At 33.6% G+C, this 23,461-nt stretch overlaps 1 protein-coding gene across 4 annotated transcripts in view; it reads right to left on the minus strand.

The window, feature by feature from the left end:
* The window catches only part of LOC133847495 (cytosolic purine 5'-nucleotidase), a 32,135-nt gene extending 10,329 nt beyond the window's left edge, over window positions 1–21,806 (minus strand). The window contains exons 1-3 of one of the 4 annotated variants that reach the window (XM_062282596.1): window positions 21,492–21,804; window positions 20,097–20,516; window positions 19,449–19,528 (exon numbers count right to left, since the gene is read on the minus strand). In XM_062282596.1, coding sequence (XP_062138580.1) covers window positions 19,449–19,528; window positions 20,097–20,189 — 173 coding nt within the window. In that variant the 5' untranslated portion in view covers window positions 20,190–20,516; window positions 21,492–21,804. Of the gene's footprint in view, window positions 1–14,475; window positions 15,343–19,448; window positions 19,529–20,096; window positions 20,753–21,491 lie in introns of those variants that run through there. The other 3 variants (XM_062282598.1, XM_062282594.1, XM_062282595.1) reach the window with 3 other exon arrangements.
* Between the last annotated feature and the right edge of the window lie 1,655 nt (window positions 21,807–23,461).

The following is a 23,461-nucleotide window of genomic DNA, read 5'->3' on the forward strand; positions in this document are numbered from 1 at the left end:
TAGCTGAAAGTCCACATTTCATTTCAAAATCGCATGAAAAAACGAGTATGAAAGCTATAGCAGAGTGTACCCGACTGCGAGGTACCCGTTACACAATTTCAATAAGAGCATATATTAAAAATTTACTGAAACTAAATACCAAAAAAATACTCAAATATACCGAAGATTATAATTGTTATATCGATATAGTATCACATTTAAAATATACCATAAAGAAAATAAAATATACTTGATTATAAATGGTATATCGGTATAATACTACCTACAAAATATACCAAAAAGCACAAAATATACCAGATTTCCATATTGTCTCAGCTTTTGACACTAATCAAGAATAAATAACTTTATGGACTCGGAGATGAATCCTTCTGCTGGTTTGTGAAACAGGCACAAAATTATAATACCCGGGTATAAAAAAAACGGATTCAATTTTGTGGCAGTTGCACGGCCAATAAAAGTTTGTGCAATTTCAGTTTCTACCAATTATTTAAATTCTGAAGTTAATGTTAGTTTTATAATGAGCTTTTGAATGTCGGGTTTTGGTATAAAAAAGTTGAAGAGTTCTTTAAATTTGAAAAAAAAATAATTAAAATGTTCGTCAATGTTTTGTGAAAAGACATTTAAATTTGAACAGCTTAACACAACATAATAAATGTCAAATGAACTTATAAAGAGAAGTGTATGTAAAGAATATATAATACTAAATACACAATTATTATATACTAAATACTATATATATACATAAGTATATTATAATTTATTCCATGTTACAAATGAACTTCTTTTTATCATTTTATTTTACTTGATTACTCCATAACAATTTAAAGTAAAATGTTATTTTTAACATAAATAATTCAATAAAACTTTATTATGTAAATTTATTTATCTATTTATGAATACAAAATAATAATATCACTGCTTTTAATATTCAATAGTTGAAGACAAAAGAGTATATTTAACTCTTTGCTTTCCCCAACATAACTATCAATGCAGAGGAGACAATGTCCATACACAGAGAGAAAGACTTTAGACTGAAAAGTTCATTGCAAATCTTGATTTAAGATTTTTTATCTTAAAAAACATATTGAAATAAGATATTCGGGTTGAAAACATTCTTAAGCTAAATTGCAATTTAAGATTAAAAATATTTTATTTAAAGAATCAAATCTTGCTGAAAGAATTTTTTTCTAGATTGAAAAGAAAATTGGAAATCTAGTTAATTTTATCAATTTCATTAAATGAGATTAATTTGTGTAGTTTTTGTTAAAACTATTTTCCAAGCAATGATATCATTATTCATAAATTTAATCTGCCTAAGCAAAGAGACAACAATTTGTGAATCTCTTTGATCTCTCTAGTAAATTTGATATTATTCTAAAAACCAAATCAAAATGAAATTAATAAAACTTTCTTTAATTTCAGCTGTAATTGAGAACCTCACATAAACAAATATTATTCGCTTGCGCTGCAGATGCGAGACAATTGTCATTGCGAGTGACGCAAAAAGGGACATGGCAAGAATGATTATTTGTTTGCGTTTTTTTTTTGTGTTCTACTGTTGCTCTCGTATGTCGACAAAGAGTCCACATTCCACATTTAGTAAGAGTCACGTGGACAACACTGCGTATGCGTCATATCTCGCTAGCATTGTTCTTAAATTGAGTTTCAATTTCAGTTTCAGCTTGAGTTTAAGCTTGAGTTTCAGTTTCAGTTTTTAGCTTGCAGTTTCTACTATTTTGTAAGTGCGTTTCCCTTTGTCATCAACTGCACTTTGCAATTTACGAATTCAAAGCTGCTCTCAACACTTCTTCTTCCTTTAGTTGTCTCATTTCATATCAGTTGTTGTTGTCTGTCGTTTTTTGCCGGACACGTGTAAGCTGCAGGAATCTAATAGTTGACTGTCTTTCGTTTATCTTTAGCTGTCACTAGCACAAACACAAATACATTAAACCAGGTGCGCAGCAATTTGAGCCGCAATCTGTCTGAGAAACCCGCAATTCGCCATTTTCCACTTTCACAGGGAGTAATAATAAAAATGAAGTAACTATTTGAGATGCAATCGATATTAAGTATACGCACTGAAAGCTTCTGAACTCAACTTTCTTTTAAATTAAAATATTCTTAGCAGTTTCTTTTACCTAATTGAAAAATAACTAATAAAATAATTAATTTCTAGAAATATTGCTCAGCAAATATTTCATAAGGAAAATATCATATGTAATTAGCCCTAGGAAGGTGTTTTTAAGAATAAACAAGTAAAAAAGCTACAGTCGAGTGTACTCGACTGTGAGATACCCGCTACCCATTTTGAGAAAAAAAAAAATATTTTGCGGTATTTTTCTCAAATTATACCGACTATACTGCAAAATACTAAAAATATACCAAATGGTATATTTGGTATATCGATATAGTACTGCATTCAAAATATACCATAGACGGCACAATGGACCAGATTATCGGAAAAAGCAACTAAGAGCCCTAGTAAGTAGGCGTTTTTGCCCATACAAAAGAATTTCTTTAATAACTTCCACAATTTTTATCTGATCGCAACCAAAGTTATAGTTATTACTGTATATACCAAAATTCGTAGCTCTAGCTTTAAAATTACACTTGTTATTCAATTTTTTTGATTTGCATGGGCGGAAGGGGGCGTGGCAAAAATTTGAAACAAACTTGATCTGCGTGCAAACACAAAAAATGCTGTCGAAAAAAAATTATAGCTCTATCTCTTATAGTCTCTGAGATCCAGTGTTTCATACGGACGGACGGACAGACGGACAGACGGACATGGCTATATCGTCTCGGCTGTTGACGCTGATCAAGAATGTATATACTTTATATTGTCGGAGATGCCTCGTTCTACCTGTTACATACATTTCCTGCCGGCACAGAGTTATAATACCCTTCTTCCCTATGGGTAGCGGGTATAAAAACTGTTCCACAAAAGTTCCATGAAGATAGGGAATTGAGTTGATAATATTATTTAAATCTTCTCGAAATTTTATCATAATTTATTGATAAACTTATGATAAAAGTCTATGATTATCTAAGACTTTCTTGGTAATTAAAAAATTAGTTAGCTTACAAGCGAATTTTTTGATACGTATAAATAACAATGTGTGAACTATGCACATTAAGTATACGCAGTTTACAAGAGAAAAATGTTTGAAAAACATGACAAACTTCTACAAATAAAAGTTAATGAAAGTACATCAATTCACACGTTAAGTAAACGCACATTGCATCATCAAGTTGTTGAAAATCTTGATGAATTTGTACAAATAAATGTACGTCATTTAAATATGAAGTACGCACTGTACGTTGATTTGGTATATTTGATATACTACTGCGAAATATATTTCAGGCAATTTGAAACTCTGTTTAGAAAGAAACGCGCAACTATTATAAGACGCCAATTGAAATATTAAGTATATATATTAAGTATACGCAGTATGTTGATAGATATGTACAAAAAACTTAGTTCAATAATAAGTATACTCTTATTTTTATATACAAAAATTTCCCCAATTTTGTATATAAAATATATAAGTTTCAGCAATTTTGAAACTCAGTTTAAAAACAAAGCAAGCAATTATTAACAGACGTCAATGGAAATATTAAGTATACGCAGCTTACATCAGAAAATTGTTGATAGTATTGATAGATTTGTACAAAACCTCAGCTCAATATTAAATATACGCTTTGTATGTTGATTTAAAATACAAAATTGGGGAAATTCAAATAAATAAGTTTCAGCAAATTTGAAACTCTGTTTAAAAACAAAACAAGCTATTATTAACAGACACCTATGAAAATATTGACTAGTTAATTCAATATTGAAATTTCAACAACAAATCATTGAAATGGAAATAGAAATAAAATTTTGAGTAACACAATTCATAAGGCAGTTTCGTTATCACGTTAGTTTTCCTTCTTTCCTTTTGACTATAAACCAACTTGAGTGCAGAATGATATGAAGGATCTCTTCAGGTACATAAATTCTCATACGCATTTCTGACTTGCGAGTCTTACGAAATTAACTCTGGAATCAATTAAGAAAGCGCATTCCATTGGCATTCCATTTAAGGCCCCAAGGCCTTAAGCAAATTGAATTCTGAATCAAGGTTAGAGCTTAAGGGTGAGGAAAGGGAGGAAGGGAAGAAGGCTGGAAAGAAGGAAGGGAGGAAGGGAGAAAGACGAAACGTAACTGACAGGAGTTGCGATGTTTTTGGGCAACTTACGGCGAAGGTCGAGCGAGGAATGAGAGTGTGAATGTGTCTGTGAATGTGTGTGTGTGTGTGTGTGTGAGTGTGTGTGTGAATTTGTGTGTGTGTGTGAGTGTGTGCATATGTGCTTTCAATTAAAATCCAAATTACAAACAAACACACTCATATTGTGGTGGAATATGTGAGTGTGTGTGAAGGAAACCAGGAATAGAAAGGAGAGAAGAAAGAGAGGGAGAGAGAGAGGCAAGGGAACTGAGAAATGAGCTGAGACCTGAGACCTGAGACCACTTGCTGGCCACATGCGCATCGGTGTCGGCACAATTGGGCGATAATTGACTTAATAAGCATAACCACAAAACCAAATAGCCCAACAAACATAAACACACACACTCGCACACGCAGACACTCAAACACACACACACACACACACACACACACACACACACACACACACTGTGAGAGAGGGAAAAACATTTACGCTGGCCAACAAAAATTAGAAAACTGCGCAAAACTGTTATTGGCCAAAGCAAATAGGATTAAAGCCCAGAAGGATATACGAATTGAGTTCTGCTGAAGGACAACGCCAAAAGGACGACATAACCAAGGGTGGACAATGCTTATAACTGCTTTGTATTTCATTCACGGAACAAATACACAAAAATAGCAGGGAAAAACTTCAAGTACTTGAAAGCTGATCACAATGAAAATAAGGAAAGAAAATGGCAAGGAATAAATGTTATTGAAAAACTATAAAATATAGTGCTAGGGAATAAAAGGACAATATATAAATCGAGGCCATGAATTGAACTACAACAAACTGACGGCAAACGGAAGGCAATTAAAAGTAGATCAAGAAAGAAGGTTGGCAAATAAAACTTTACATAAATTTAGACAATAAATGAACAACATATAAATGACACTTTATTGATTCTATTATTTGTTTATTATACTAAATAAAGTATATAAATTTAGTATTACTAAATTTAATTTGACTCAGCTTTAAATGTATAGTTTTATATGTATAGTAAAAAAAATAGATAATAAAAGCTGCAACTAAAGATTTGATTAAAAGCGCACTAAGAATGAAGCACTTTTAATTGTAGAAAAAATATGGACCATAATTTGAATCAAAGATAAAGTTAATCATAAATAAAAAACAAATTAACATGTTTTCTTATAAACTATTTTAACTTTAATATTTTGAGTTTAAAAGCTTAAACTTTGCACCAAATTTAACAAAAGTTTGGCCGGTAATAAAAGAATATAAATTAATGTATGCAAGAATGCGAATAGTATTTTTTAACAGATTCTTTTTCGAATTTATGCAATAAGCCCAACAGACTCTATTTAGGCTTTTAAAATTGTTTAACAAAGAAGAACGAACGTCAAATAAATTATTCAAAAGTATGAACAATAGTTTAAGATTTCCGGAACATAAATGAATTCAAACGAAAAAGTTATTTGTATATTATATTCTACTTATTAAAAGTAAATCCGAAAAATGCAGTTTCAAATAAAATTTTAAAACATAATTCAAATTTGCTTTATATTATATTAAATGGAATATGTAAATAAATGTAAACGAAAAGCCGAGAAATATACGTAAAATGTTTATATTTCGACAGCAACTAATGATTGACAATTGAAAATATATATGAAAAAGAAGACTTCAAATGAAGCTTTACAATTAATATGTTGAACTTTGTTTTCCCAAATAAGAAGACAAGTATTTCATTTTTAATAATTATGTTTTCAAAATTTCACATTTTTCAACCTCAACACCAAACCACATAAACATATAAATCATGATCAAAAAAGAAAAAGGGAAATTTTAGTGTGACCAGCTCATTTGTAGATAACTTATGTATATTGAAGTTATAGATTTATAAAATAGTATTATATTTTAGATTTTTTCAATAGAGATATTCCCACAAAATGTGTTCCATAATAAATGGTAAATAAATCAATGTATACAAATACCATTTTCGACCTAAAAATCAAGATTAAAAATAAAGCTCTTCAAATAAAATTCTATCCCAAAAATATAAACATCAATTCAACTGAGGTGAATAAAACATAAATTCAGTTGCACAAAAAGCCGCATTTCGACTCTTCTGCTGTCTAGTGTAAGAAATGAAATGTTGATACTACACTTTCAATACTTAAATCTGGGAGTAAACTTTTACAAGCTGTGCACTCTAATCGCCTCTGGAAAGCATCAAAAGCAAAGCACAACACAAAAATACAATACACAATTCGAAACAGCAACAACCAACAGCGGCGAAAGAGTCCTTTATTTTATTCTTGTTATTATAATTATTTATTTTTGGGGAAATTGTAACAACGAATACGAAATTTGTCGCGTCGTTTCTCTGCCGTCCAAACTGCACTTGAAGCAAAACCAAACTGAGGCGCAAAAAAAGACACACACAAAAAACTACGAGGTGCTCATAATAATAATAATAATAGTAGACTGACGATGATGATGACGATGAGGCGACGACGACGTCGACGACCTGTTCTATCTACACACAATGTGTGGAGAGAACTCGTTTCCCTTACACCCCGCCCGTCTTGCCCCTTCCCCCCAAACAGAGATCACTAAAATTATTGTTCAAAGCTGCGTGGGCAAAATTTTTGCTGCGTGTGACATTTTTTTTTTTTTTTTTGTGTTCTTTCTTTTCAGCAGATGTGTATAAAAAAAAAACGAAAAACTACTCGCACTTTCAATTTTCAAATTGCGTGTGACCTTGATTAGAGAGAGGGTTGCTCTTTTTTATACCCGCTACCTATAGGGTAGAAGGGTATTATCTAACTTTGTGCCTGCAGGAAATGTATTTAGCAGTCATAAGAAGGCATCTCCCTATAAAGTACAAACATTCTTGATTAGCGTCAACAGCCGAGACTATCTAGCCATGACCGTCTGTCTGTCCGTCTGTCTGTCTGTTTGTATGAACACCTAGACCTTAGACACTATAAGAGATAAAGGTTTTTCATCCAGTTTGTTGACATGTTGACATAAATTGAATTGACACAAATTAAATTTTTAACATACAATAATAACTACAATATTTAAGATTCCTGAAAAGTTGCTAGCGCTTAGATTGAAAAAGAAATTGTAGAAGCTACTTTTGTATGGCAAAAGACTCAATCTACTTCTGGATTTTAGATGTCAATCTAGTATATTTTGAACTCTATGAGATATAGTTTAATTTTATTTTTACCAAAATTACCAAATATAGCTTTCGTTATATTTTCATATTTTCTGAGAAATTTGTAGAATATGTTTTTTTTTCTATTGAAAAACGGTAGCCGATATCTTAAAAATAGCCTTTGTTATATTTTACTTGTTTATGGTATATTTTTGGTATTTTTGTAGAATATAGTTTTATTGAAAATGGGTTGCGGGTTTCTCATAAATAGACTTCCTAAATAGTTTATTTTTTTGTTGGTATATATTTGGTATATTTCGTTGACGAGAAAAAATAGATCTCGGTGTATTTTAGTATTTTTTGGTATATTTGAAGTATGCAGTTTTATTTAAAATGTGTAGCGAGTATCTCAATTATATCATAAGGTGTATTTTAGTATTTTGTTGGTATATTTTTGGTATATTTGTAGCATTTAAATTTTATTTGGGAATATGTATCAAGTATTTTAAAAATAGCCTTCTGTATATTATAGTATTTATACCCGCTACCCATAGGGTAGAAGGGTATTATAACTTTGTGCCGGCAGGAAATGTATGTAACAGGTAGAAGGAGGCATCTCCGACCCTATAAAGTATATATATTCTTGATCAGCGTCAACAGCCGAGACGATATAGCCATGTCCGTCTGTCCGTCTGTCCGTCCGTCCGTCTGTCCGTCTGTGTGTCCGTCTGTCTGTCCGTATGAACACCTAGATCTCAGAGACTATAAGAGATAGAGCTATAATTTTTTTTCGACAGCATTTGTTATGTTTGCACGCAGATCAAGTTTGTTTCAAATTTTTGCCACGCCCACTTCCGCCCCGCAAATCAAAAATCGAATAACAAGTGTAATTTTAAAGCTAGAGCTACGAATTTTGGTATATACAATAATTACTGTAGTAGTTATGATTCCTGAAAATTTGGTTGCGATCAGATAAAAATTGTGGAAGTTATTAAAGAAATACTTTTGTATGGGCAAAAACGCCTACTTACTAGGGGTCTGAGTTGCTTTGGGTGACAATCTGGTACATTGTGTCGTCTATGGTATATTTTGAATGGTGTGCTGTATCGATATACCAAACATACCATTTGGTATATTTTTAGTATTTTTTTAGTATTTTCGGTATATTTTGAAAATGATACCGCAATATTTTGCCTTTATTAAAAATGGGTAGCGGGTATCTCACAGTCGAGCACACTCGACTGTAACTTTCTTACTTGTTTTGTTGGTATATTTGTAGAATATGGTATATTAAAAACGAGCATCGGGTATCTAAAAGTCGAGCACACTCACGCTCTCACATTTTGTTTTAGTTTCGTTTCATTTTAGGGGAACTTTGCATCAAAATAGGGGCTGGGTTAATGGCTGCAGATGCCGCAGCAATTGATTGAGGGCGGCTTCGCATGTGAATTGAGCGGGGTTAATTAGGCAATCCAAAGTAAGGGCTGCCAACCCCGTGTATAACTGTTAAGTTAACGCGGCACCCTAACGGCAGCGAGGTCAAGCCCCTAGCTGTGTGTGTGTGTGTGTGTGTGTGTTTTCCTCCTCATCTCTCATCTCTCCCTCTCTCGCCTCCTCAACAAACTCAACAAGTTGAGCGGCATCACTCTGATTGATCAAATAAATAAAGGTAGATTCAATTGTTGCTCTTTTGCCAGAGAAAAGCGCAGCGTGAGAAGCGAATTCGCTAATCTGATTAGCACAGTTTTTATGCGTTTTTGTGCGACCATCAAACGAAGCGCCCCGGAAGTAAGTCGAAAAAAAAAATAAACTACATTCTCTCTCTCTCTTTTTGTTGGATAAGAATTTCATCATTGTTGTGAATTATGATGAAATTAATCAAATGTATACGAATTTTATTGCAAACAAAAGAATATTATAGTGTTGCTAACTGAAAAGATGATTTTTTAAAGCATTTGATGTGGCACAATTAATGTGATTTAAACTAAATTTTATAACTAAATTTTATAAGAAAATTTAGCAAATTTCTTTATGTTATTTTCCTAAAGTCTTTTGCTTAAGATTCATTAAAAATTATGTCATATTAATTTAATTTTAATGGCAATAAACAATTCAATTAAATTCTAGTATATTTTCAAAATTTGACTTCTATAAAAAAGTCATAAAAGAACGACTAAATATAATATCCCAATATAACTTTTGTTGGATTAGGAGACATTTAAAATCTTTTCAAAATTCATTCACTTTTAATTACACAAGAAAATGCGTAATTATAAAATCTCAATTGAACTTTTGTAGCATAAAGGCATAACTAAAATATATGTAGTAAAATATCTAAGCAGATATCTTTGTCATTTTCAACAACAAAATAGATCTTAATTAAAATTTTGTGAAATTTTTAAAAGCATGTATAAAATGAGGTTAAAACTAAATTTTAAATTAACTCCCTTTCCGCAATGGGTTAATGCAAAGTTTCCTAATTGGGATTGTTATTTTCTAAGAGTGCTAAATTCTATAAAAAAATCATACAATAAAAAAATGATATTTCAAATTATAACACATAATTCTATTTTTTATTTCATAAAATTACCAATAAGAAATATATGTGAAATAGTGCTATTTGTAATAGCAAATAAGAAAGAGTTTCTCGAAATAAATGAAAAGTTTTTTTTGTAAGATGCTTAGATGCTTAATCAAAAGTATTTTATAAAGTATTTTCTAAATGGGATTATGCGTTTTTGAAAACTAAACTTTCAAACTACATCTCCGAATTCTCTTATTAAAAAAAAGCATAAAAAATATGCCTAAATATAACTTACAAATTTAACATTGATTATATTCAGGTATAGTTAAATAAGATATAATCAATTGAGAAAGTTATAGTCGGGTATGCTCGACTATGAGATACCCGCTACTCAGCGGGAATAAAAGCGCCTTAAAATATACCACAAAAATACTAAAATATACCAAATGATTTATTTGGTATATCGAATATACCAAATCAACATACCGCAAAAATGCAAATATATATTGAATATATATTGAAAATACTAAAACATACCGACAGATCTATTTGGTATATAGAATATACCAAATCAACATTACACAAAAAACAAATAAGATTAGGGTTCATTTAGTATATCAAATATACCAAATTAATATACCACAAAAATACTGAACTACATCGAATGGTTTATTTGGTATATCGAATATACCAAATCAACATAACACAAAAAACACACATATATATATATCGAAGGGTTCATTTAGTATATTAAATATACCGAATCAATATACCACAAAAATAGTAAAATGTATCGATGGTTAATGTGGTATATAAAGTTTAAAAATACTGAATACTATATTGTAAAAATACCATAGAGTACAAAATATACCAAATTGTCAGTCAAAGCAACTAAGACTCGAAATAATTAAGTGTTTTTTCCCAACAACACAACATTCCAATGTAACTTTGATTATGCTAAGACAAACCTAAATAAAATGTAGTATATAAAATACTGTAGTATATACAGTAAAAGGTAAAAATAAGACTAAGAGACCTCCAAATGAATGAAAAACTCTTGTTCAAATAAATCTCGCTCACTTTTCGCAGTTGCTCAATCAAAAGCAAGTTGGCAAACTAAAGTGATTAAATGGAACAAAGAAGTTGAAGAAAGCGTTTGTGTTTGGCCAAATTAAAGTCAAGTAAAGTAAAGTAAAGTATTTAAAAGACAATCTGCGGAGTGTTTAATTATTGTCACGGTTCTTCGATGTTCAGCTCGGTTGGCTCACAAAGGAATTCAGAGTGCGAAATCGCGACGAGCACGTAAAATGCGCTTCGAGGTTTTGAATGCCAAGTGAAGTTTTTCGGCGTTGTTTTCTTTTTTTGTTCCAGAATTTTCCCCATTTTTACGAGCATCTTCTTCTAGTTTCATCGCTTCACAGTCGTAAACGTGACACTTGCCAGGTGGGCGGACCTGGGCGGTGGGCGTGGCAAATGCTATTTGCATTTTAATGACACACACATTGACATGTAAAACAACAAACTTTCCCTCTCTCTCTAACTCTCTTTCTCTCGCTTTAATATCGAATTGGATTTTGTAATAATATTATTGCATTACATTTTGCAATTATTAATTGCAACTGCAATTTGATAGGATTTTGGATTGCATTTTTCCTCGAATGAAAATGCAAATCGACAACAGCAATTGGAATTTTCGCATTAATCATTTGATTAGCTTATCTGTGCATAATCGAAATGAGGCAAATTTACATTTAATACACACACAAACAATTGGATGACCATAAATTGTCAATTATTCAAAGCATGAAAGCTTTAACAAAAGGATTTAGACAGCTACTTTAGCTCATTAAAAGCATTTGAAAAAATGTTCTCTATACATTTATTTAGCTAAAATATTCTTGATTTATTTAATTAAACTAATTTTCGTTTCTCATATTTATATTTCAGATTTAACTTTCTTAAGTTCATTTAATGCTTCGTTAGAAACTATATTTCAAATCATTTAATTGTACTCCATTTATTGTTTAAATATATGTAGTTTATTTGTAAAGTCAAAGTATTTTATTCACAAATGGAAAATAGATTGTAATCATTACATTTATTTCATTTACTTAACTCAACTTTATGCAATATATTTCTTCATTTTGTTTCAGCGAAATTATCAATTCATAAATTGCATTTCTTAATATACCGAAAATAGCCTCTGACATATTTTTAGTATTTTTGTGGCACAATATTTTTTGGTATTTTTATCCTTTAACTCATTTATTATTGTTTTCTAAAAACAAATTACCAATAAAGAAATGTAATTTAATGGATTAAAAGAATTTAGAATGCATCGATTTTATTTTGCAGCTATTCAACTAAAATTCAATTCTTAATCGATACATCAAATATTCCTTTATTTTTTTATATCTCTTTAATCTGAAATTTAACTCTTAACCGTTATCTAGACTATTCCTTAATATTGCTAAAGGCAAATAATTTTCATCAGTTTTAAAAACTTATTTGTTTCAGAAAAAAATACATAAATATTCATAAAAATTGTTTGAATATTAACTTGGAAGCTCAACTAGAATATTCCTGAATTATTTGGTGCAAAGTTTAATTACTTTGGCCAGTTATTAAAGTGCAAATATTAAAAAAAAAAGAAATATTAATTTAATGCCGCAAACTGCAGTTTGTTATTTGTATTTCCCTTAAAAAAAAAGAAAGAACAACATAAATTATGCGCAGCATTGGCAATAACAGAAATAATAATTACTTTGCCACGCACAATTTTTGTTTATACAATATTTAAAATACATAAATACAAAAAAAAAAAACGATGAAATACTATAAGAAAAAAGTTGGGGAAAATAAAAACTGTAAAGTACATTTCACATGGGAATTTCAATGAAATGTAAATTGCGTTGAGCTTTCTCGCTGCAGCAGTTTGTTGCAGTTGCAGTTGCAGCTGCCATTGTTGCAGCTTCCGTTTCCGGCGTCGCGAAAAGTTGCAAAAGTTTTCGACTACGTGACCCAAAGAGCGAGGGCGACCAATTTTGTGGATGGTTGAAAAAGAAAAGGTGAACTGTGGCTCACTCTGCATAACGTCTTTTTTTGTTTGATTTAAGACAATTCTCACGGGGCACGTCTTCAGAGATTGAGGAGGAGAAAGTGAGGGAGGGGGGAAGCTAAACGCAAGCACGTTGTGGCATTTAGGAGGGGAAGAAAGGGGACTGAACGCATTGAATGCAAAGTGTAAATCCAATTTCCAAAACCAAAACCAAAACATAACATAAATGTCAAGTTCAAATGATTTACAACACAGAGTGAAGAGTGAAGAGGGGAGAGTGGAGAGGGGAGACGAAATCAAATCTAATCAAAATTGATTAGCAGAGCAGATTAGTTAGCTGTGCGCTGTGGGCAAAGCAAAATTACATTAATTGACTGAAATCAAAATGAGAAAACAGACAAAAAATCAACAGCAACAGCAACAGCAAGCAAAGAATTATCGAAAATTGCGCATACGTCGCGTGTTCCGACGACAGCAATTAGGCAAGCTGCCAGCAAACGCTTCGCTATTAATTAAGACTGAAAACATTCGTGGGGTGGCAAAGGTACGGCCAGGGGATGTGCAAAGGGGTGGAGAGAGGGGGAGAAGGGCAGCCAAACACAAGGGGGGCATGTTGTAGATCAAGACAACGACAACGACAACGACATCGAGAGATTTCAACTGCGATGCGATGATGCTGAGCTACGCAAGGGCAAATAAACCTTCATTACCTTCTCCCTCCCCTCATCCACCCACAAATGAGCGCCGCAAAATATGCAACGATTTTTTCTGGTTCAATATCCGAAGTGAAAGTGCAGAAGTAATATATTTTTTTTTGGTTTTGTGACTAGCAGGATTAGCGTAACGCATTTAATAAGTGTAGAGCCAAAAAAAAAAAAAAGAAAATAAAATAAAATAGGGCTTGATTAGATAAAGCCATGAAGTTTTGTTGATGGGTGCTTTGATAATGGAGCTTAGCACAGTCGCAGAGATAAGCGTACAAAATGAATATGCCGTGAATCTTAGCTTATCGATAGATGGCTGACAAAGAAAACTGATAACTGATAACCGATAACCGATAACAAGGCACACACACGCAGCAATATATAATTGAAGCTGTCACCAAGTTGTCATTGTGCGCGCTCATCACTAAACACTAAACACTCAACTCTTATATAGTGTATTTATCAGTTAGGTGTAAGAAAGAAACCAAAAAAATAGCAACAAAAAGATCTGTCATTAATCTTTCATACAGGAAGAGAAAAGATAATGAAAAATATTCGCACAGCTTGCACGCAATTTGTTGCTGAGCGAAAGACAAAGAGAGAGGGGTGAGTGAGAGGGGGAAGGGGAATTAGCCGTCATCAAGATAAAGATCATAGACAAAAGCTTATTGTTATGAGAGCTGCGTTGCAGCGCACTTGACGAAACTTGACGAATGACTTGCGTATTGACTCAGCTGATAAGCAAGTGACTGTTCACAGTGACTGCGACTGCGACTGTGACTGTGACTCTTCACTGCTACTTTTGGCTCACCTGTGTCCCTGTTCACGCTTGTGACCGTGATAGCTGCTGCTGCCATCCCCCAAATGAAGCCCATTCAACACTGACTGATCCATGTCCGTTTCGCCAATCGTTTGTGTTCGTTCGCGTTCGCGTTCACGTTCGCGTGTCCCGTTATTGTTAGTGTTCGGCTTGGAATGTGTGGATGATGACGATGGTTGTTGTTGTTTTTGTGTTAGCGGCATTTTCGTCTGCTGGCTGCTGCGACTGTGACTGCGACTGCGACTGGTTAGCCAAAAGTGCCAAAGAGCAATGCGAGCTAAGTTGCTGCGGCGACGCGTCGCTGCCGATAAACCAACACAGTTCAGAGCTCTCAAAAAAGCACAGCTCAAAGAGAGCGATAGAGAGAGAGCGAGCAAGTAGGCGACGCGTGCGAAATGTGAAGCAAAACACACAACAACAACAACAACGACGACGACGAAAGAATAAACGTAACCAAAACGGCGCACAAACAAAACAAAAACAAGCAATGTGGCGGCCGCCTTTCTTATCAGCTGGGCAGAAACGTCACGAATCTATGTAAGGAGACAGCAGCAGCAGCAGCAGCGGCAGCGGCAGCGACGTCGGCAGCAGTCACGTAGCGTGTGTGGAATGATCTTCTGCGTGTTGTTGTTGTTGTTGTTGTAGTTCCTTTTGCGCTTGTTGTAATTTTCTTTTGTTTGTTTTTTTTTTCTCCTTTTTTTGACAATTTATGCTGAGAGCATTGACAGCTTATCACAGAAAACAATGCGTCGACACAACAACAAAAAAATTATGTATGTACGTATATAAGGTGTAACAAAAAAAAATTTGAAGAAATAGAATAACAATTGGGATTTCTTTTGTTTGTTTGTGGCGTAGTGTTTATGACGAGAGCAACAATTTCGGTCAACGTTCGAATTTCAACTGACGGCGACGTCGACGGCGACGCTCATCGAATGCAACGTAGTAGAAATGGGAAGGAAGCAACAACAAACAGCAACAAGCAAGCCAGCAAGCAAGCAGGCAGCACAGCACAGCAACAACAATTACAAAACAGCAAATAAGCAATGCTGAGAGAATTTCAACGCAACTCTGAGCGACGCGCGCATGCTCTCTCTCTCGCTCTTCGAAAGCTCTTCGTCTCATCGCCGCGTCGTGTATTTGCGTGTCAAAGAGTAGGCGCACTTACATAGCACAGCTGTGTACTATTTAATGTTGTTGTGTTGTTGCTGTTGCTGTTCTTGTTGTTGCTGTTCTTGTCTACCCTGTAGACGTTTCGAGGCGTCGTCGTCGTCGTTGTTGTTGTTAATGCCTTTTATGCAATAATAATACAAAGTGTTTCTGTTTTCGCTCGCTCTCTCTCCCTCTCTATCTTCTTATTATGCCTTATAAGCTTCTGAAATTAGTGAGGGTCAGGGTGAAAGAGCTGCCAACTTGACGAAACAATTGTGAATCACTCACTACACTAAAAACAACGAGAGTATCACTTAGCATAGAGCATACACATGTCGCTATTGTATGTATGTATGTATGTATGTGTTGGTGGTGAGTGTTGCTTTTACTCGTTTTATCTTCACGCCATAAAGTGAACAGACGAGTCGAGTGTGCTACACTCGAAAATAGCAGCGACCAATGGAAATTTCAGTGTGTCAGTCGGAAAGACGCGTTCGAAAGCAAATGAGAAATTATAAATAGAAACAGCAACAACAGCAACAACAACAACTCGATATCCACATCGACGTCAAAGCCAAGTTAAAAGTCTATTCAAACATGGATCGTGTTTGGGCGTTTGCACGCAGCGTGGGTTTGTGACTTCGCTAAGCAGGCATCAATACCAACAACAACAACAACAGCAACAACAACAACACGTTGAAAAAGTGAAACGTGTAACGTATTTATGAAAGAGATTTACGATTATACAATAGTTATAGATATAGTATCAACCCAATATGCATAACATTTATTCAGCTAGCTGAATATGCAAATCCAACATATAGTATCGAATATGCTTTGACACCTTTACCTGTCAAAATGCTTTGATTTTAATATTCGCTTGTTGTTGTTTTGGGGCCACATTAATTATGCCACAGTGTCTGCCAACTGTATGCTACCCTCGATGAGCAGATGAAATGAAATGCTTCTTCGACGCTGACTGACTGCACCCACTGTGTAGCCAATTATAATAATGATTTGTTCGGCGTAGACTCATAAATATTTTATAAGCCTAGTCGCGGCAAAAACAAAAACAAAAACAAACATATATAGTCGACACATGTAGTCCCATATGTGGGGGGGGGGGGGAATTAACATTTTAATGTTAGAGCATATCGGAGAGTGTTTCCGATTTGATTATCGATTAGTTTTATGAGCAATATCAAATGTGCAAGTATCGAATATCTGGGAAAGTATTTCACCACAGATCTGTGAATCATTCATTGTCGTTGCTCTTCGTCTTATCACAAAGTCTATTTGTTTAATAGAGCTGCAGTGTGACAACTTGAACGATAAACAATCTACCTAAAATTAGATCTCATTATTCATAATTCACGTTCATTTTTTTTCATTTCCAATGTTTATGTTTGCCTATTTCATGGAAACCCATTAAGGAAAAAGAAGAAACAAAACAGCATTGAAATCATATGATTTTCGACTCATCTGTTTATTTGCTCTTGCAAATTAAGGAATTCCATTAAAAAATACACACTCGAGAAGCAGAAAAAAAAAGAAAAAGAAATATTCACTGAGTGTGTGGCTAGTCGTGTCTGTAGTGTGTCAATGTCATGCGCGTTACGTGGCAAACGACGAGAGTTGACGGTCAGACAGACAGACAGACAGACAGAAAGTCATCTATATGCCAGACATACATACATATATATTAGTGTGTGTGTGTGTTCAACCTGCCGCTGGGTGGAAAATGCAATTGACACTCGCGAAAAGAGCCCACTCGAAATAAAACACGCCCAGAAAACTGGTTAATATTGTGGAACCAACGAAAAATAAGTACATACTCATTTACACACTTGTGTTCAGACATGTTCAAAACAAAATAAGCGAAAACAAATATAAATTAACAACAATATAAGTCAAGTTGAGGCAGCAATGCTCTTTCCCTTAACTTAAAATCATCATTTCTTGAATTTTTTAATAATTTAGTTTCCTTAATTTAAATCTTGCCCCTATATCATACTCTTTTATTTACTAATTATAGTTTACTAAAGTAATTTCTTTCAGTGACGGTTCATAGTTGATCTTAAATAATGATTTAAATGATAGTCAACAAAGAAACCTAAGCAAATAGAACATAAATTGAGTTAATAAAGATATTATAGTAAGTTCATTAACTTTAAATAATAATTTATATTCCTTCATTTCAAATTTGCCCTTATATCGTACTCTAAATCTTTCATACACTAAATTCAGTTTACAAACGTAATTTATTTCATTGATAGTGATTTCATAGTTGATCTTAAATAAAAGATATATTAGTTTTCGATCGAAATGAAATCAAAAAAGAAACCTATGCAAAATAACTGCAGTATTAAGTGAGTTAATAAAGACAGAATCGTAAGTTCTTTGAACTTAATGTATAATTTATTTTCCTCAATTAAAAACTTGGCCCAATGTCATACTTTTACTCACTAATTTTAAATTTCAAAAGTAATTTCTTTCAGTGATAGTTTATATAATCGTAAGTTCTTGTTTTTGATGAATAATTTATTTTCCTCAATTTAGAACTTGCCCCTATATCATTCTCTAGAGCCTTTTTTCAACTTAGAAAACTTATATCTTTCAGTGGCAGTTCTTAGTTGACCTTAAATAATAGATATATTAGTTCTTTATTCAAATGATAGTCGAAACAGAAACCTATGCAAAATAGCTAAATTGAGTTAATATAGATATAGACATGATAGATAACTTAAATTTCGCCATTACAAAGTATATATTCCATATATATAGTATAGTATTATATAGTAATGTCCCTGGTTCTGCTGCGTTAGACTCGCTGATATATATAGTATCATATAGTACACACCTTCACATATTTGCACTTACGTATCTATGTAAACTTGTGTGTAGTTGGAAGTTTGCTGTTGTTTTCCACAGCGTCTCTGCTGAGAGATAAGGCGATAAGGTAACAACAGTGTTTTGCATTCGGCATTCGTCATTGGCCGTGAGCACAGCTAAACTGAACTCTCTGTAAAATTCTAGAGGCATACGTAATGCGATACACTGTTAGAAATTTGAAAGATACTTTAACTTCTGAATAGGCAACGGAATTTTCCAATGCTTGGCATTAGCATTGTCATCAGCTGTGATATTTTATCTTTTACTTTTGTAATCTTTAGTTATATTTAAACTATTCCCGTTGCTGGTCTTAAAGCGACCTAAAGTGTGTGTGTGAATTCAACTTTGACCTCGTTTGAAATTTACCCAACTATTTGCACAGAGAATGCTGACCTATGTCACCTCTGACAGGGTTAAGGAAAATCAACAGCTCGACAACAAAATGACGCTGATGATAAGAACTTGCTGGGTCAGTCTTGACAGCCTAATGAGCTAGAGAGGGACGACGCGATGACTCTCAATTCTCAATGTCAGCCTCAGCCTCACGTTGAGTTTGTTTACAGTAATCGTGAGTTCATCTAAAATGATGCTCACCCCATCTCATCACATGCGTTTGTCTATGCGAGTTGTTGCTGTGACGTCACAGCGAACGAACAGAAACTCGAGCAGAATGAATTGGCAACTTTCGAACATTGTGGAAAATGATGGAACATGTGTGTGTGTGTGTGAATATGAAATATATTTAGATTAATTGAACTGCTCTTATATTTATATGGTATGAATAGCAGATCCAAATCATATACTGTTCACGCACTGCTAAATTTAAATTGAATATGCTCTGTGGAAGTAGTTGCCACCTTCGCTTGTGTGTGTGTGTGTGTGGAATGTGTGGAATGATTTTACTTAAGACGTGCACTCACCTGTGGGCCGCATGGCGATAATACTTTTTTGGTACCGAATTAGGGCCGGGCGTGTTGGGCGCAGAGTCACTCATTTCGCACTGTAAAATCCCAGATGAATGGGATGGAGAAGGATGGAGAGAGAGAGAGAGTGTGAATACATGGGGAAATTAGTGCAGTATTATGCTGAACAAATACACTCACACACAGAGACACCAAGACACGCACTTACACAGCCTATTACAAAAGGTAGTACGTGTGTATAATAAAGACAACAACAACAACAACAACAAAAGAGAATAGAGAAAAGAACATGCGACAGAGATTGGCAAGGAAGTGGATGTTAAGTAGAAGGCGGTGCAGTAAAAGCAATTAAGTGCATAAAAGAACATCCAGCACAGTACAAAAATCTTTTGCTCTCACACGTCCAAGCCTGTGTGAGTGAGTAAGAGGATGTCTGTGAGTGTGTGTGCGTGTGTGTGTGCGTGTGTGTAAGACTGACACAATTGACACTGCAAGCTAATGAGCTTTGCTGCAGCTGATTGATGTATGTCTGTCTGTCTGTCTGTCTTGTCTGTTTGTCCCTTTTATGCATGCATGTAACATATGCACTTATGTATGCGTGAATGTTACTCTTTCTCTCGCGCGCGCTATCTCGTTCGTACTTACGTGAAAGGGGGGCATGTCAAAGTACTCTCCGCTGAACGGAGCTTGAGCCTGAGCTTCTGCCATGCCGGCCACGGCCGCCACCTCTTGAGACATAGTTGTCGATGTTGTTGTTGTTCTTGTGGTTGCTGTTGTTGTTGTTGGTGCTTTGCCTAAGCTTGCATAGGTGCTGCTGCACTCGCAGCTTTTGCCTTTGCTGCTCTTCTTCTTGCGTCTATAGTTGTTGCTGTTGCTGCGGCTGCTGAAGCTGCTCAGTTGACGCAGCTGTGCGACGTAATTCGTTATTTGGGCTTTGCCAGTTGCTGCTGTTCTTGTTGTTCTTGTTGTTCTTGTGTTTTCTTTGTCTGTTTGAGTTGTTGTTCTGCTTGTAATTGTTGTTGATGCGCTAGTTATTAATAATGCGGATTTCTTTGAAGGGATCAACTGCAAAGTGTTTGGAGCATTGCGTAAGTTCTTTAACAATTGCGGCAAAGTAACAAGAGCCATCGAGGCATCCAAAACTATATTCCAATTTCTACATGAATATGCGTGTGTGTGTTTTTAAGTGTGTGAATGTGTGTGAGTGAATGTGTGTGTGTGTGTGAAGGCGATGCTGCGATTACAATTAAATTTTTAGTTATTTCCGAAAAATAAAAGAAAACATGATAACGAAACAAAAGGTAATAAGCTCTAATTCGATATGTACACTAAACAATTTATTGAATGTACTTTGAAGTGTGTGTCGAGTAAGTAATGTTTACGAAAGTTGCCGAAAGTGTGAAACAAAAATTGAGTAACGCACACTTGACGTGTAAACATAGTGTGAAGTCATAATTAACTCAAACACAAAACAAAGCAAAACAAAACATTAACGATAACAAAAACCAAAAAAGAAAGGAATCGAAAGCGATTTACAGGCACAGCCTAAAAGTATGCAACGAAAATTCGCTGACTCTCGCTCGGTGAAGAAAATAATTCACATTTATCACATGTCCATTTGCTGTTGTTGTTGCTATTTGTTGTTGCGCCGGCTAATTGCTAAAACGAGTTTAGTTTTTTTTTTCACTTTTTTTTGCACAGTTTTTGTTTTATAAAATGAGAAACTCAAGTGGAATATATCGATCTATCAAGTCCCGTTCCGCGTTTGTTCAAATAATGAGTACAATTTAAGGAGGGGGGGCGGGTCTAAAAATAAGCCTCCAGCGGCCTTTGCGTGCGGCCAAAACAATAACAACTATAACGAACACGACAACAACAACAGTAGCAATAGCAACAAACACTTGGACACTCGAATGAGTCATCAGCAGAGACAGCAGCGAAAAACGCAACGAATTTTCACACCATACAATTTTTTGACTAAATTGATAAACTTTTGCTTGCTTGAGGTTGCACTTTTAATACTAATATACAAAATTCTACCTGAATTGCAAGCGCAGGGGATTTGTTATTGTTATTGCTGCGGGGCGAGGTTGGAAAATCGAAAATGGAAATGGAAATTGCACGTTTGTTTTCAATAGTAATTAATGCTTAGTTTTCTTTTTTCACACACACGCGCGATTTCATAACACAACGTTGCGTAGATATGTATTTCGAGTAGTTTTCCAAAACGCAAAAATATAGAGTACAAAAACAACAAATGCCTTAAACAGTGGAAAATTGTTAAACTTTTGTATTTAGTTCAGTTCGATTTACGCGACAAATGCGAAATACGAAATGCGTATGTGAAATGCTTTGTGACGTCTGGCGAAAAATTCAATCGACTTTAATTTATCATATGCTTAGCTCGTGTTCAGCTTCTTCTCATTATTCGTTTTAATTATTTTTGGTGTCTTTTGCGTTTTTCTCTGTTGTCCGCGTGTGTGTCGCTGTGTGTGTTTGTGTGTCGATGTTGTCGTTGTCGTTGCCGTTGCTTTTCACACAATTTTTCTTTCGTTTACATTTTGACTTGCAATTTTTGACATTTGACGCGCAAGCGCACTTTACGATAAAAGAGAACAAAAGAGAATCGCACAGCAAGGCTAGTGTGAGAGAGAGAGAGCGAGAGAGCAAGCGACAACAATGCCGGCCAAAGCTTTTTGTTTTGTTTTTCGCTTTCACGTTGTTTGTAAACAAAGCGAGAGCTTTGCCCGACTTCACTCACAGCTGGCAGCGCTGTCGCTGTCGCTTTCGCTTGTAGCTCACTGCGTAGTTTGGCGCTTAAATTCAAAAGCGAATTCAATAGGAGAGTCTTATAATGAATATTTGTTAATTGAGAAATTATGAACTAACAGTTTCGGTTTATGATTTAAGTAAATAGCCAGAGCTTTTTAAATACTTAAAGTATTTGTCAATATTAAATTTGGTATATATAATTTGTATTATTACTATTATTATAATTATTATTATTATTATTATTATTATTATTATTATTATTATTATTATTATTATTATTATTATTATTATTATTATTATTATTATTATTATTATTATTATTATTATTATTATTATTATTATTATTATTATTATTATTATTATTATTATTATTATTATTATTATTATGTATTGCTCTTTATTTTTAATTATATATTTTTTTTAACACGTAAATGAGTAATGGTTACTTGCTTACCGAATGTTTCGTTATATTGAAGTTGTACCGTGGCATGTCCGAATATAGCATGCTTTAAAGCCGACCAACAGAATGGTGATAACGACAACAATGTTGTATTTGCAACACTCAAACTCAAATAACTCGCGTTGTAAAAACTCAGTTACGATTATTTAAGCCCTGTGCGGTTTTAATTGATCCCTTAAGCGATGCAATAATTAGTTAACGGCATTTAAAGTGCGTTGCATAATATTGCATAATTACTATCAACAAATAAATAGCTAAAATTTTATTTAACAATATTTATTGTAACTGCATTTTTTGTGTTGTACATTAAATAAATATGTCAAATTAAAATAAATTGGTTGCATTATTTTAATGCGAATGAGAAATATTTAAGTTGTGCTCCATATAAATAATAAAATATGAAAATCAATTAAAATTAGTTTGAATGCATTTATAGAATTTGTGTTACAAAAATATCAAAAACTATGCAAACAAAAATATTGATTAGCTAAGTAAATTGAATTCAATCAATAATAAATAAAAAAATAAATTTATTGCAATCGTTTTTTTTTATAATATAATTGAATATGCAACTCAATAATAATAAGCTTGCATAAATTTAACACAATTCAATCGAAGCTAGATATTAAATTGGTTTTTATGTTTCTTCTGTAAAATAATGAACGTTGGAAATGAAATAAAACTGAATTAAATACAATTAAATCGAATTAAATTATTTAGTTGTATTATATTTTCTTTTAAATTACAATTTAAAAAATGTATTTCCAAAATTGAAATT

The sequence above is a fragment of the Drosophila sulfurigaster genome, chromosome X, assembly GCF_023558435.1.
Source record: "Drosophila sulfurigaster albostrigata strain 15112-1811.04 chromosome X, ASM2355843v2, whole genome shotgun sequence".
Lineage (NCBI taxonomy): Eukaryota > Metazoa > Arthropoda > Insecta > Diptera > Drosophilidae > Drosophila > Drosophila sulfurigaster.